Source organism: Schistocerca cancellata, chromosome 4 (genome assembly GCF_023864275.1).
Source record: "Schistocerca cancellata isolate TAMUIC-IGC-003103 chromosome 4, iqSchCanc2.1, whole genome shotgun sequence".
Classification (NCBI taxonomy): domain Eukaryota; kingdom Metazoa; phylum Arthropoda; class Insecta; order Orthoptera; family Acrididae; genus Schistocerca; species Schistocerca cancellata.
In genome coordinates this window covers 148,356,200-148,372,756 of record NC_064629.1, presented here as the reverse complement: position 1 = coordinate 148,372,756, position 16,557 = coordinate 148,356,200, and the positions used below count along the sequence as shown (strand labels likewise).

General features: G+C 40.3%; 1 protein-coding gene across 4 annotated transcripts in view; it reads left to right on the top strand.

Annotated features, from left to right (window-relative positions):
• The window catches only part of LOC126185192 (bone morphogenetic protein receptor type-2), a 382,730-nt gene that overhangs the window by 328,027 nt on the left and 38,146 nt on the right, over positions 1-16,557 (top strand). For all 4 annotated transcript variants that reach the window (XR_007536982.1, XM_049928060.1, XM_049928059.1 and 1 more), the window contains one exon: positions 5,903-6,098. Coding sequence is in view for 3 of the 4 variants with exons in the window: in XM_049928060.1 (XP_049784017.1) it covers positions 5,903-6,098 (196 nt within the window). In the remaining variant the exon portion in view is untranslated. The remainder of the gene's footprint in view (positions 1-5,902; positions 6,099-16,557) is intronic.

Genomic DNA, 16,557 nt, shown 5'->3' with positions numbered 1-16,557 from the left:
GGTGCTGGAAGATGTGCTAAAGTACAAGTCACTGGAGATGTAACACATTATTACAGAAATTAAAATAAAAATTCTCTTATCCTTTCCCATAATCCTTTATTAAAAAAAAATTATAATTAAAAAATACTGATCGTGGAGGTACGCTCCACTAACCGGAGGCCATAGAGTGAGAACAGTTTTTTGTCGCGCAGAGCATGACATCATCACTCTGTGACATCACCAACGCTGGAGGTCAGCGTTGCGTCACTCTTGGCGCTGTGCCGAAGCGCAATCTGGTTTCTCGTCGCTTCTTTGCTCCATACCCTTTGAGACTGGAGCCCTTTTTTATCTTTCCCGAGACTTTCTAACCTTAAAAACTGCCCAATCCATGCCACACAGCCCCTGCTACCCATGTAGCCACCTCCTGTGTGTAGTGGACACCCTTACTGAACCACCATTTCAATTCTTTACTTAATGTGTATCTGATATTATTATTTTATTTCCACTGTCAAAGTGTGCACCATTTCTACACACTCTGTTGCAGGCATTACCATGCACAAGATCACACAAAAAGCATTTTGCAGATTATAGTTCCCTAATTTGTGAAAGAGTATATTCTTTTTGCATACTGTAAGTCAGTGATGTTCACACCAATTGACATTAGCTCTCATAGATTTCACAGCACATTTGTGACTGCTACTCTATTCCCTTATGGGAACAGTTTCGTTAATTGTTTTCACTCATGTAGTTTGGTCCCAAGTTTCTTCATGCTTTCGTTTCCAGCTATAGCCCTTGGCTTAGCTCCCTCTTGCACTGCAAGACTGTGATTCAGAGATTTCTTTTTTGGTGGGAGAGTAAAAGTGGATAATAGTTTTCATAATATTGTGGGATTAAGCTGTGATGGTCATGCTAGAATTATGTAATGGGATACCTGCAGTAAGCCTTGTTGATAAAAGTACTTCACTGCTAGTTGGGAGATCCATCAAATAATCACTACAGTTCATCGTGGCAGCAAGTATCAACTTTGTCTCTTGATTGGATCTTTTATTCAGGATAGGTTTTGATGTTACAGAAGGTACCTCTGTTTTCGGTGAGTGGGTGTCATTGTAAAGCGATTGAGGGTAGGGAGCTGAGGATTCTCGGAGGGTATTTATGGTGTGATTAATAAAAGTAAGAGATTGTTACTGTTAGGTGAAGTCCCAAATTGGGTGAAGCAGTGCTCTTTGTAGACTTTGGACTGATTGAAGTCTGTGAGATGAGTAGTTAAAAAAAAAGTTTTAAGAGCATATGAAGATGCTTTAGGCCTTCAACAATGGAGCATTATGAATACTTAAATGCAAGCTTACAAGTAAGGCCCTTGAATAAGACTGAAATTTTGGGATTCTGGTTTATGAGGAATAGGTTGTATCCTGTGTTGTGAAGGGGTTTGGTGAATAAAATTTGGTGAGTATGAGTGTGGCAGATGAACTAGACAATCGAACATCTGAGCTATATTTTGGTCTTTTGGTGTGCTTACAGGGCGTTGATAGTGAAATTCCCCAGCATGAGTAAGAGGTGGATTGACTGATCAGTTTTTCTGATGGTGTTGAGAGATCTGCACCATTTGTTAGAAAATTGTGGTTTGTAAGTAAGGTGCAGGACATAAGAATTTGGGGCCGGAGGCCAAAAGGCTCTTGAGTAGAGAGTAGAAGAGGAGAATTGGTATCTGTCTGAGGGTGGTGTGTTTCTGTAATAAACAGTTAATGAAGGTTAGGGACTAACAGTTTGAATAGCTGAAGATCTATATGTTCCATAGTAAGACTTTTAAATACCTAGGAGGTGAAGTTTGGAAGAGATCCAGTGACAGTTTTGCAAGTTCAGTGCACATCAGAAGTAAATACAGTCAGGTGGCCTCTGGTGACCAAGTGAAATGGTACTGGGGTTAAGACACTGCTCTTATATTTGGGAGGAGTGGGATGAAAATCCAGTCTAGCCATACAGTAGTTTTCTGCAATTTCTGTAAGTAACTTCAGGCAAATGCCAGAATGGTTACTTTAGTATGACTATAACCAATTTCCTTTTGTAATCTTGTAATGAAGAATCAACAAGTGCATTTGGTCAGCACACCATTTTCCCTGTTGTATGTCAGTTTATGAGACCAAAGCCACTACTTTTCAGTCAAGTAGCTAATTAGTTTGCCTCACAAGGGCTGAATGCACCACGCTTGCCAACAGCAATTGGCAGCCTGGATGGTCACCCATCCAAGTGCTAATCCATCATGACAGCACTTAACTTTGGTGATCTGACGGGAAATGGTGTTAGTGCTGCGGGAAAATTGTACCCCAAATACTTTATCAGAACTAGAGACAAACACTGAGGGTGGATTTTCAATAGTTGTGCAGAATGTAGATCGTGAGGTGATTGACAGCTGGAATGGGGGAACAACTCTTACTTTCCTAGAAGTAAACAAGTGAATTTGTTGATCATATTACTGACCAGGAACCAAGCAAGCTGAGTGTCAGACACTCTAAAACAAAAGAAATGTTATACAATGAAAAAATTATCCGAATGGGACAGCAAATGGTAGATGTGATGTACATGTGCAGACAAACAAATGATTTCAATTTCAGAAAAATTGGATGTCTTATTCAAGAGAAAGAGCTTTACAAATTGAACAAATCAGTAATGCATTGGTCCACCTCTAGCCCTAATGCAAACAGCTATTCAGCTTGACACTGATTGATGTATTGTTGGATGTCTTCCTAGGGATATCATGCCAAATTCTGTCTAATTGGCACGTTAGATTCCCAAATTCTGAGATGGTTGGAGGTTCTGTCCATAATGCTCCAAATGTTCTCTGCCTTGTAGAGACCCAGGGACTTTCTTGCCCAAGGTAAGGTTTGGCAAGCAGTAGCAGCTCACACCCTGTGTGGATGGGTGTTATCTTGCTGAAATGTAAGCCTGGGATGGATTGCCTTGGAGGGCAACAAAGTGGGGTGTAGAATGTAGCCCACATATCTCTGTGGTGTTAAGTTGCTACAGAGAACAACCAAAGGGGTTACACTATGAAATGAAATGACACCCCAGACCTTCACTCCTGACTGTCAGGCTGTATGGCAGGTGACACTCAGGTTGGTGTCCTGTGGCTGTCCTGGGCAGCTCTGTCCATGTCTTCAGCCTGAAATCTCATTGACTGGAGTTGAATTGTCTTCAGTGATGGGTACCACTTCAAATTGAGCCCTGATGACCTCTGAAGACATGTCTAAAGATGCCCTGGACCGTGGTGGGATACCAACTTGATTGTCGCCTGCCATACAACCCAACAACCAGGATTGATGGTCTAGAGTTACATTTCTTTTCATAGCAGGACCCCTTTAGTTGTCGTCTATGGTGCCCTTACAGCATGGTGGTATATTGACAATGTCCTCTGCCCCATTTCATCGCCCTTCATGGCAAGCCAGCCTAGGCTTTCATTTCAGGAAGATAATGCCCACACCCACAGGGAGTGAGTTTCTACTACTTGTCTTCACACCTGTCAAACCCTGCCTTGACCAGTAAGGTCACCGGATCTCTCCCCAATTGAGAACATTTGGAGCATTATGGGTAGGACCCTCCAACCAGCTTGGGATTTTAACAATCAACACAACATTTGGATGGAATCTAGCATGATATCCCTCAACAACTCGTATCGATCATTGCCAAGCTGAAAAACTGGTTGCATAAGAGCCAGAGTTGGACCAACATGTTATTGGCATGCTCAATTTGTAAAGCTCTTTCTCTTGAATAAATCATCCAGTTTTTCTGAAATTGTAATCATTTGTTCATCTGCACATGTACATCACATCTGATTTCCATCCCATTCAGATAATTCCTTCATGGTGGGTCATTTTTTTTTTGTCTTAGAACATATGTGATCACACAAGATAACCCACATTCCTCTGAACTTTTGTGGGCATGGGCTCCTTTCTAGCATTTCAACTGGAAGAAGATCCATCATAGAAGAGATTGGAACCTTGAGGTTTGTGGTTGCTAAAGAGTATTCCATGCCAGTGGGCTGCTAATTGACTTTAATGATCATCGCGATCTTCTACGGTGTGCTTTGTGGCACAAAAGCCATATAAATAGTGAACGTCATTATTTAAAAAGCACAACATATCCATATAATTGATTTGTTGTGCCTATCTGTGACTCAGCATCTCCAATATTGTTACATTCCATCCTGGATTTTCCGTATGAATTTTGTCCGCAGCTCGTGGTTGTGAGGTAGTGTTCTCGCTTCCTGTGCACGGGTCCCAGGTTCGATTCCTGGCGGCGTCAGGGATTTTTCCTGCCTCGAGATGACTGGATGTTGTTGTGTCATCTTCATCATCATCATCATTCATCCTTATTACGGTCAGAGGAAGGCAATGGCAAACCACCTCCGCTAGGACCTTGCCTAGTACGGCGGTGCGGGTCTTCCGCATCGTCCCCTACGCTCCTCGGAGTATGGGACCTCATCATCATCATATGAATTTTGATGAAGTTTCTGTGCATTTAATTTTACAAAATAACACAAAATATTGTTCTTCTTACAGTAAAGATTATCCACGCACAAGCTATAAAAATTATTTCACTGCTTTCCTTTTCTATTATGAAATTTCTTTAAGTTGTAACTAATGTTATCATTTGGTGGTTACTACCATGAAATTTTTGATGTATGTGGACAGTGTGATGAAATTAATTTGTGCTGAAAAATGAAGGGAGAAAGTAACTGAGACATTTAACCAGCAATTTTTAAATATCACTGCACAAATTGCTGCAGGTCCACAGACAAGACAGAATACTCTAAATATAAAGAGTCCAATAGAAAGCTTGACCTTGAAGTATTACTTGGTTCTTTCAATTTGACATCAGTTATTGATTTACCCCAATAAAGCGGAACATGTCTGGTGAAAAAAATCACGCATTTTTGTAGTTGCAAAGACAGAACAAAAATACCCTCAAGAACTGTAAAGCAACTACAGACACTATGGCCACATAAATGAAGAAACAATGTATTATTTCAGTTTATTTGCATTATAAAAATTGAAAATTAAAAAAAACATGTTTTGACTTGGAGACTCGACTCCACAACCCTTGGATGTACCATTTCAACTAAGTCAACCACTGCCCAGAACATATGCTAACATAAATGGCTCCACATAAATGCAGTTCAAGGTGGTTTGCAGAGTATAGATGTAGACGTAGATGTCTCACTTGACCCATGCCAAAAATGATATTTTCTCTAAACAGTTGGCCATCTGGAGCTCTAACTACTATTGCTTTCATTTCTGGCCATGCCCTACATATATCATAAATTTGGACTAAACTAGTAGGCACGGTCCTCTTGTGAGCTGAAGCATTTGGTACTAACACAAGAAGAGGTAGAGTACACAATGGTTGAAATGTTCAATTCCAGCCAAATAAGAAGTAATATACCTTTGTGAAAAATAATTCATAGAAATACCTGCTAGATACCCCATTTTGCTCTATGGAAAAATTCTTTTGCAATAGCAAATAAAACCCATGGGAAGTTCTTATTTTGTACACAGAATTGAAAATTCCTTTCATTTATTTCCTCCTTTTTACATAACGTTTCAGCTATTACCTCATAACCTGTACACTGTGTGTTTGACTTCTGTGGCAGTGTGTGTTTTAAATCTTAGGTGGTAAAGGAAAAATAATGCCGAACATCATTCTTTATAATGTTGATTACTACTACCGCATAATTATTATTGTTTGACTCATTACTATTAATATTCTATGCTCACACATACATTACTTGTATAAAAAAATAAAAATGGAAGAAATACCTGATTTAAGTAGAATATACCATGTCAATGGAAAATATTTTGTCTCTTCCACCCTTTTCTTATTTGTTTAATTGTTATTTGTGTTTTTAACTATGATTTTAAAATGATTTCAGGTTGGCACCTTACGCTACATGGCACCAGAAGTATTAGAGGGAGCAGTGAACCTTAGAGATTGTGAATCATCACTAAAGCAGATAGATGTGTATGCATTAGGATTAGTGCTATGGGAAATAGCAACACGGTGCGCAGATCTATATCAGCTTGGCACCTCTGTACCTCCTTATAGTATGCCTTTTGAAGCTGAAGTTGGTATGTTTGAGATGCAAACTTGATGTTTGTACTATTCATAAAACACATGTATCTATGTTTTGGTTGTAAGCTACTAATAATTCAAAAGAATAAATGGTGCTGACATTGATGATAATATACCTCATATTATGATACTACTGGGATATTTCTATAGGTGAGATGGAGGAGGAGGAGAAAGAGGAGGAGGAGGACAACAGTGACGATGAATATTAAATGTTTTACTGTCTTAATGACTGTTTGTGTATCTAAAGTACTTACTTTCTACGCCAGTACTAAATTTTCTTCTATGCCAGTGCTACTTTTGTCGTACATAGCATTTAAGATTAAATGAAAAATGGCTCTGAGCACTATGGGACTTAATTTCTCAGGTCATCAGCCCCCTAGAACTTAGAACTACTTAAACCTAACTAACCTAAGGACATCACACACACCCATGCCCGAGGCAGGACTCGAACCTGCGACCGTAGCGGTCACGCGGTTTCAGACTGTAGCGCCTAGAACCGCTTGGCCACCCTGGCCAGCTAAGATTAAATGAGAACACATTCATTAATGTATAGTGCTTTTAGAGATCATGTTCTCATGAAATTGTGCTCTCCTCATTCACATTGCACATTTCATGTTCTGTCATCCAGTTTTGTCTTGTATGTTTACAATGAGTCTTGGTAGTGTTTCACAGTAATACTATTACAAGCTGCAATTTAAATTTATGTAGTAGAAAAGTGGACAAATGGTTGGTCTTGTTAAGGTCCAGGACATTACATTATGCAAGCCCAAATTTGTGTGATTCTACTGTCATAGTCATCACACAACATGCTTGTGGGAGGAAGTAAAGTATACCTTTCCTTGTCGTGTGATATCTGCTAACCAAACTGTTGAGTTTATTCAAAAGAATACAAATTAACCTCTGAGGACTTGTGTGAGCCATGACCTTAATATGTCTTTGCTTTTATGTGTCAGTCTCAGTACATGCCCATTTGACTGTCTGTCTGCTTGATGTGTGTATCTATTATTGTGTCACATCTTGGGCTGTGTTTCATGTTATTTTCCTCGTACACTATATCCTGTAGTCCTCATTACAGTACAATGTGTGAGTTTGTTTTAACATGAAGTGCTCTGATAAAGTGTACAGTACTATGTTAATCACTGTTCTAAGTAGAAGTAATTTACTGGCAGTATCCACATGTGGACCGATGTGCATTAGAACTCTCAACACAAACTTTAAAAACAAGCCTTTTCATGATTCCTATTGTCTTTGTTGTAGCACATCCCACTACAGCACTATTACACTGACTAAACTAAACAAGAATGGTTCTTCTCTGGATATTCTTTCTCTTGTCCTTAAATTCAGCTTAGTGAAAAATTCCAGACCGATAAATGTATTCAAGAATTGATTGGCTGAGTGTTTTAAATGATGGCCACGCAGGGTAGCCGTGCGGTCTGAGGCGTCTATTCACGGTTCATGTGGCTCCCCCCATTGGAGTTTCGAGTCCTCCCTTGGGCATGGGTGTGTGTGTTGTCCTTAGCGTAAGTTAGTTTAAGTTAGATTAAGTAGTGCATAAGCCTAGGGACTGATGACCTCAGCAGTTTGGTCCCATAGACCTTACCACAAATTTCAATTTTTTTTTAAATGACATGGATGACTTCTATTTTTTTAGAGTTCTTCTAATGACTCTGTCTAGTATCTGCCTTCACCACAGCTAGTTTTGTATAGTCATTCTTAAATTGCACAGAATGAACACCCTTAGCTACTTGACAGTTGTGACCAATTACAGTGAGTGATTGGTACAGGTGCTATAAAATAAAATGGAAGAGTGGGCTAGCTTTGTGAGATGAAGTAATGAAGGCAGTACATGATAAAATAAGCAGAAACGCAAGACCCAGTAGATATCCTCAATTCATTGTGGAGTTGCTTCTTCCTGGTACCAGAAATCTTTATATCTCCACTTGTCCATTAAAGTTTCATATTCATTTTGTTACATTTGATTTTAAATTTAAAGGTTTCATTAAACATTTGAAGAAAACTACATAAAAGTTTGTCAAAGTTAGTACTACTTGAAATATAGTTGTCAGAACGCCATTGAAACTGTCTTAACTTATTCTTAAATATAGTTAATTTTTTTTTCACTGAAGTTACTTTTCCAGATGTCTTTTGTTACATGAAATTTCTCTATTAATTTTTGATGGTTCAGTGAATAATGCAGAGTGGGCGGAGATTCCTCTATCTAAGAAAACTTTATAAACATCTTCAAACACAAAAATTTGTTGAGATATTATCAGTACAGGTCACTGACCATGCATTTTCCCTTGTGGGTCACATTAAGTTTACTTTGAAGCCAAAGTTTCCCTTGTGGGTCACATTAAGTTTACTTTGAAGCCAAAGCTCTTTATTATGTCCGCGAATTTGGATGCATCATTTCCTTCAGCTATGATATTAATATTTAAGTCAGCAGCTGTTACACTCTTTTTCATTTTGTTTTTATTTAGAGTTTTAAGCAGGCACCGAACTTTGGCCAGAAAAGCTTCAGTTGTTGCTTTCTCTGGTACTCTGTAAATAGACTATTGTGACATTTAGATCCCTTAACTTGACACAGTTGTTCTTAAATATACACCCTTCATTCAAATAATTAAAATCATTTCTCATTTCATATCAGAGCAACGAAGTATGCCCGAGTCTCCACCCAGTTTTTATTTATTTTTTTATTGTTCCGTGGGACCAAACTAAGGAGAAGTCTCCATGGTCATGGAACGAGTCAATACATGAAATTATAACACGATATTGGAAACAGATAAAATGAAATATATATATAAAAAAAAAATCTTCAGGTGACAAGTCGTAAGTTTAAATAAAGAAAATCAACAATGTAACACTGGAATTTGCTTAATTTTCTAGCTCTTCCAGGAGCTCCTCGACAGAATAGGAGGAGTGAGCCATGAGGAAACTCTTCAGTTTAGACTTAAAAGAGTTTGGGCTACTGCTAAGATTTTTGAGTTCTTGTGGTAGCTTATTGAAAATGGATGCAGCAGAATACTGCACTCCTTTCTGCACAAGAGTCAAGGAAGTGCATTCTACATGCAGATTTGATTTCTGCCTAGTATTAACTGAGTGAAAGCTGCTAACTCTTGGGAATAGGCTAATATTGCTAACAACGAACGACATTAAAGAAAATATATACTGTGAGGGCAATGTCAGAATTCCCAGATTTTTGAATAGGGGTCGACAAGAGGTTTTCGAACTTACACCACATATAGCTCGAACAGCCCGTTTTTGAGCCAAAAATACCCTTTTTGAATCAGAAGAATTACCCCAAAAAATAATACCATACGACATAAGCGTATGAAAATATGCGAAGTTGACTACTTTTCGTGTTGAAGTGTCACTTATTTCAGATACTGTTCTAATGGTAAATAAAGCAGCATTTAGCTTCTGAACAAGATCCTGGACATGGGCTTTCCACAACAGCTTACTATATATCCGAACACCTAGGAATTTGAACTGTTCCGTCTCGCTTATAATATGCCCATTCTGTCTGTCAAAATATCGGTTCTTGTTGAATTGTGAGTTAGAAACTGTAAAAACTGAGTCTTACTGTGATTTAGCATCAAATTATTTTCCACAAGCCACGAACTTATTTCATGAACTACATTATGTGTTATTGTTTCAATATTACACACAAGATCCTTCACTATCAAGCTGGTGTCATCAGCAAACAGAAATACTAGAAGGCATATCATTTATATAAATAAGAAACAGCAGTGGCCCCAGCACCGACCCTCTGCTTTCTGTTCTTAAAGTAAGAGGCGAACCAATTGTAAGCTACTCCCCTTACTCCATAATGGTCCAACTTCTGCAGTAATATTTTGTGGTCAACACAGTCAAAAGCCTTCGTTAAATCAAAGAAAACACCTAGCGTTCGCAACCTTTTATTTAATCCATCCAAAACCTCACAGAGAAAAGAGAATATAGCATTTTCAGTTGTTAAACCATTTCTAAAACCAAACTGAACATTTGACAGCAAATTATGTGAATTTAAATGCTCCAGTAACCTTGTATATACAACCTTCTCGATAACTTTAGCAAACACCGGTGGCATAGAAATTCCCATCTACAATAGCTGTTGGCTACTTCAAAATTTTTGGTTTTATTAAGAACTTTAATATTATAATCTGTAATGTAATGTTCATTGAATCAAATAACTTTCATAATTTTAAACTCAAAAATAATAATTTGTGGCTCACCATCTTTATGACTTTTGTTTGAAAACTCAGCACCTTAGCATTTGTATTCCCGTGCATAATAAAGTGACATCCTTTCTTATGTATCACTTCAAATCTACTTGTTCCTAGCTAATGTTCTGGTCTTACAATTTTTGTTACCAGACACTGTTTATCATCCCCAGCCTTCTCTATAAATTTTCCCTATTATTTAGATTTTATGTATGTCAATGGACATTTTTACTAAGACTGTCTTTACCCATGCATTTACTGCTTATGAACTTATTCAGACTAGTATACACAGCTCATAACAGTGTTACAGTTTATGTTTATATCACAGTTAATACTCTCTCTATATTGGTCACTGACAGATTTGCTGTAGACAGTACCAGTCATTATGGTTCTATATGGTTTGTAGAGGTTACTGGCACACATTCTCCTGGAAGGACAGCATGCATTCAGGAAGGGAAGATCAACAACAGATTTAATTTTTACTCTCTGACAGTTAATGGAAGAATACCATAAACTTAACTGAGATGTGTGGTTAACCTTTCTTGATATAAAGAAAATGTTTGATGTGGCGAGCAAGGAAAAAATGTTCGAAATTCTAATAAAGAAAACTGTAATACAGGATGGCATGATACACAGGATCAAGAATTTGTCTCAAGATACCAACAGTCAAGTCAAAACACCCATAGGAATGACTGAAACCTTTGGCATGAAATCTGGTTGGTGACAAGGTAGTCCTCATACCTGAGAGAATATCTATTGTTGAATTTGGCACTATCACATTTCTGAGCATGGTATCACCTACAACAAGGAATTGTCTCTCTTTTTCATCACTGAGAAACTCCTTTTTCTCTTTACTATATTTTACACTTCTTCACTTAGCTTCCAGTATTTGAGATATATGTAGAAGTTTCTCCTGTAGGTGCAACAGATTCATTGTTTGAATGAACAGGTGTATCATTCTGCCTGTTTTTAATTTTGTGAAAATAAATAATATTGTGGCCTAAATAAATAGGCATCCAGTTAGAATCTATCAAGAGCTTTGAAATGCTTGGCCAAAGATTTAAGAGATAGAGGTACTGTCGTAATTACAAAGTACTGCTAAGATGGTCTTGACTCTAATGTTAAAATATTTGTGAAACACTAAAAGTGTGTCAAATCTAGAAGAAAATTAGTATCTCCAAAGAAGCACAAGCAAATAGCTGTCAGAATAAACACTCTGTCAGTTTAACATATTGCTATATCAGTGAGTAGCTGGATGTCGGCTCATGCATCAGAACCTAGGAAAGAAATGGATGAAGCTGCAAGGTGGAAGGGCTGCCTGCATAAGAGAACACAATACCAAGCAGAAACTGAGCTAAACATAGCTGACTGACAGTGGACAAGGCACAGACTAGGACAGTGCAGAGCAACCTGTGCAACAGTAAGGTCCCAAATGAAAGCCTTTGCCACAGTGATGTCAGCAGGTCAAGAAGAAAGAGAGAGACAAAGTGCAATGTGACCAGAAAGAACACCCAAGTGCCAAGCAAGGTTGTTATTGAATAGTCGATAGTACAGTGATGATAGTAACTGACAGTATTGGAATTGAGTGTAGAACTGGCTGGCCATTCACTGGGTGGCCGTTTTTATGCCAGCTATGAGGAACACTATTGGCAGTCGTATTCATGTGGTGAGACAGATGGTGCCGACGTGATAATATGCCCTCTAACGACAATCTAGGTCCATTTCCTCTGGCAGACATTCTACTTCCATGGAGCCTGATACCAGATCTCTCCCCCCCCCCCCCCCCAACCACCACCACCCCCACCCCTTGAAACAGGTGCTTATGGGTGGAACTGCCCAGGACAGTGCCATGGGGCATGGAATAGAGGTGCAGGTGAAGACGCGGTCCTATCGACTGCTGGCTGTGGGATGGGGGTGCATCCACAAGCATCCATCAGGGCGTTGCTGGCAGTGGGTGTGCCAGGGTGCAGAAGGTATTGCTGGTGCAACAATGGGGAGTCAAAAGCAGCCACCAGAAAGCAGTGGAGGAGGTGGCACTCAAGGGTGGAGTTGGTTGTGGTGACAGTACTCAAGCCCCTTCTATGTTTGGACAGATGTAACTTGCCACCCGTTGGTCTCCACTACTGCAATCGGCATCCAAACCTCAGTACTCCTGTAGGTGTGAGACCACACAGCCATGCCATGCGCATGATGCCAGGAGGGATGAGAGCGAGTCTTGAGAAGGGGGCAGCATCAGATGATGAAGCAGGGTGACACCCAACATAGTGGCAGATGATTAGACAGCTTTTCCCATTTGCTGCATAAAAGTTAAAATGAGATGTTTTGCTTCACCATTTGAGGGAAGATGAAAAAGAGGGCTGCAAATATGTTTGATGCCTTAAGCTTTACAGAATCTTTGACGGCAGACTCCATGAATTTTGGCCCATTATCGGAGACCAATATGTGAGGCAATCCTTACATAACTGAAACCTGGTTCAAGGCAGTGATGGTAGCATCAGTTGTGGTGGGCACCATGCATATTGCATGGGTACTTCAAATAGCATTGACAGTGAGCAATAAACCACATTGGCACTAAAAACTGGCGAGCAAAATTGAGATGGATGTGGTTCCAGGGAAGACGGGAGACGGGGTGAAAAGAGGGGGGGGGGGGGGGAGGAGTAGGAGTAGGAGTAGGAGTAGGAGTAGGAGTAGGAGTAGGAGTAGGAGTAGGAGTAGGAGTAGGAGTAGGAGTAGGAGTAGGAGTAGGAGTAGGAGTAGGAGTAGGAGTAGGAGTAGGAGTAGGAGTAGGAGGAGGAGGAGGAGGAGGAGGATGAGGATGAGATCTTGTGCAGCCATGAACCATTTTTTTATGTTAGTTTTGATCCCCAGCCAGTACACATGTTGGCAAACAAACACTTTCACACGGGACATCCCCCAATGTCCTAGGTGCAGAAAGCTCAACACCTGGGGCATGACTACTTGGTTCACATCCATCTCAGTGTACTGGAGAATGACGTCAACAACAACTGAGAGCCTGTGAGAAATATGTTTCCAGGAGCTGAGCTCGGTCACCAGCTAGTGGATGAGATATGTTGGCCAACCAAAGGTCACATAGCTGAGGACCTGTCACATCGGGGGTCCCAGCATTTGGCGGTGTGACCCAAGCAGCTATAATGGGGAAACTGTCAAATTTATTTTTCTGCTCAGAATTGATGTGGAGGCAGAGGGCCTCGTGTTAGTCAAAATCAGGGTCCAAGCCAGGGGGTAGATGCAACAATGTGTCAGCTTATGCCAGATGGTGTAATCTTGTGCACTCAGGAACAATGCCCAGTATTGGAGGCACTGGGCTGTCCAGTCCAGGAGGCTGGGGTATAGGATGAATAATGCCACCAATAGTTTGTGGTCTGTAAGTAGGGTGAACATCATCTCAGAAAGGTAGACATGAATTTTTTAACAGCAAACACTATCACCAATGTGTCATTTTTGATCTGGGAATAGTTTTGGTGTGCAGGGGTCAATGTTTTGGATGCTTGCAGGATGTTTGGAAATTTCCATTATAGACTTCTAGGGCTTGTAGAGGGGAGCAAGTACATAACATATTGAATAGGGATCTATATCCACAAATGAGGTTTCAATTCAGATGTGTAATGTTTTAATGTCTGCTGAGGGGGAAAAGCCTCACTGTTGCTTATCCTGGTGCGCAATAGGATAGTCAGGATGACATGTATTGCGTCATATGGTCACTGAATGTGAAATAATATTGTTGTAATGCATCAGTACTCTTCTGTGTATACAGTATGCTGAGTTCTTTTTTGTTTTGGAATAATTTAAACATGTAATATTTAAGTGTTAATACAATCAGATGAGTTTAAGAGATTAATAAGTGTTTCGTTATGTTTCCTTTCAAATTGTTACATGATAATTGTACTGTGCCATGCCTAATTCAGTTTCTCAAGCAGAAGTGGATTAGTTAAACATCTGAACTGTAATCATTGTAAAACAGAAATGGTATGTTTTTGAATATGGGTTCCCATTCAAAATATTGTGTACTCACTCCCCTCTACAAGTCATAGAAGTTTGTAACAGGAGTTTCTGAACACCCTGTGTGCTATAGGCTGCTCGGAGTCATTCCCATTCCTGTGCACTAAGACCACCTTGATGCTGTACGTAGATGTGTTTGGCACCACAACCATGGGTTACTGGATGAGAATGGTATGAGGCAATGAGTGGATTTCAGCACGGTTTTCAATTAGTTAAAAGCCTGGTTGCAGTCAGGAGTCCAGTCGTAAGGCACGCACTTTCTACTCAACTGATTGAGGGATTGCACCATGTGGACTGTGTGAGATAAGAACATGGAATAATAGTTGATTATGCTCAAAAACATTCAGGTAATTTCATCAGCTGGGGGTAAGGAATCTACTGCGGCATCATTCCAGTCAGTGGGCTGATTTCCTCTTTGGTCAGCCAATGTCCCAAATACTGAACTTCTTACTGAAAAACATGCACTTCTCCAAATCACAATGCAGATCTGTGTCCTGTAGGGTTGTAAAAAAGGGTTTGCAAATGCTCCTGGTGGGAGAGTCCCATAACAGTAATCAGCTAAGTAATTAATTCAAGTCAGAATTTGCTGGGCTTGCTGTTCCAGAAACCTTTGGAAAATTGCTGGGGCCAAGGAAATGCCAAATGTGAGTTACTTGTACTTATATAATCCAAAAGACATGTTAATGACAACAGTGTTCTGGGATTCCTCATCTAAGAGTATAGCTGGAGGTAAGCACTGGTAAGGTCAGTCTTGGCACAGTATTCCCCTGCTGGATGTTTGGTGAGGAGGCCTTGCTGCCAGGGGATATGATTTCAATTGAAATTGGACATTGATGGTAGCCTTGAAATATCCACACATATGGAGAGAACCATTGCACTTTCTGATGACTAGTGGAAAGGCTCGTTTTAGATTTCACCAGCTCGATAACAGCCGCAGCCTGGAGATGGTCTAGTTGCTGCTTCGCAGCAGCACATAAGGTAACTGCAATTGCTCTTTCATGCTAAAAACGAGGCGTGGTGTCTGGCCAAGATTGATGCTCGCTTGAAAGTCTGAGGCACACCCCCAATACACTGAAATAAAGAATAAAGAACACAGTGTAGAGATTGTCCAGTTCCCCGATAGTGGCTGCAGTTGATACAACTGTAACTTCATCAGAAATAGAAAACCCAAACAGTGTAAAGGTAAAATATGTTTGTAACAGATGGGTGGTCAATGACAAAGAACATAGTGAGCTGCATAATGCATTTGTAGACTGCAATGGTCAAGAACTGCCCACGTAGAGGACCAGACACTTCGCTGTAGGCCGCCAAACACTTAAATGGTGTGAACAACTCGGGTGAGCTCAGTTGTGCATATATTGCCTGATTTATCGAAGAAACAGTGGCCCCTGTGTCCACCTGGAAACAGACATGCTGGTGAGAAATGCTAAGTGTGAGGAACAATTTCTCCATGAAGGGTTGCCAGAGGGACCACTGAGTGCAGCACATGTATAGTGTCCTAGTGCACTCGTGGGGTGGGATCAGAGCAGGTTGCATGGCTTTGACACACTGAATTGAGCTGCACCTCTTTGTCAGCACATGCAGGACCCATAGCGATCAGAATAGTCTGCTCGGGAATGAGCAGAACAAAACTGTAGTCATGAAGGGAGCAGCCCCTGTGACTACCGCCAAGGGGCGATCAGATCTTTGGACACCGTAGGAATCTTGGATGACTGATGATGATGATGATGATGATGATGATGATGATGATGATGATGAATCACAATGTTGCTGCAACCTGGGGATTTGTCCTATGCCTGTGATGTGGGGTGGAATACGTGGCGATGCATTACCACTGCAATTTCTGTCCTCACATTGAGTCATTCTTAGCAGCCTGCCCAAATTTGAACAAATGTGTGATGTGGAAGATGTCCTCCAATGATAGGCTATCCAGTTTAATTGCCACTGTGTGGACCTCTGGATCAGGTGCCAGTTGAACCATAACGTCAAAAATAAGGAGACTTGATTGGCGCAAGTGAAGTCGCATTTGTGCTGAGACCTTGTAAGTATCTAAGTCAGTGACCCAGGAGCAGTATGATTATCCAGGCTGTCAATGGTATTTTTGAAACTCAAGTCTGGAGGCAACCACAAGATATCTCTGTGAATAATAATTTGCCAACAGAACACGTATCTCCTGAAAGGAGATCACAGCAAGGGCAGACAGAGGTGCTAATTT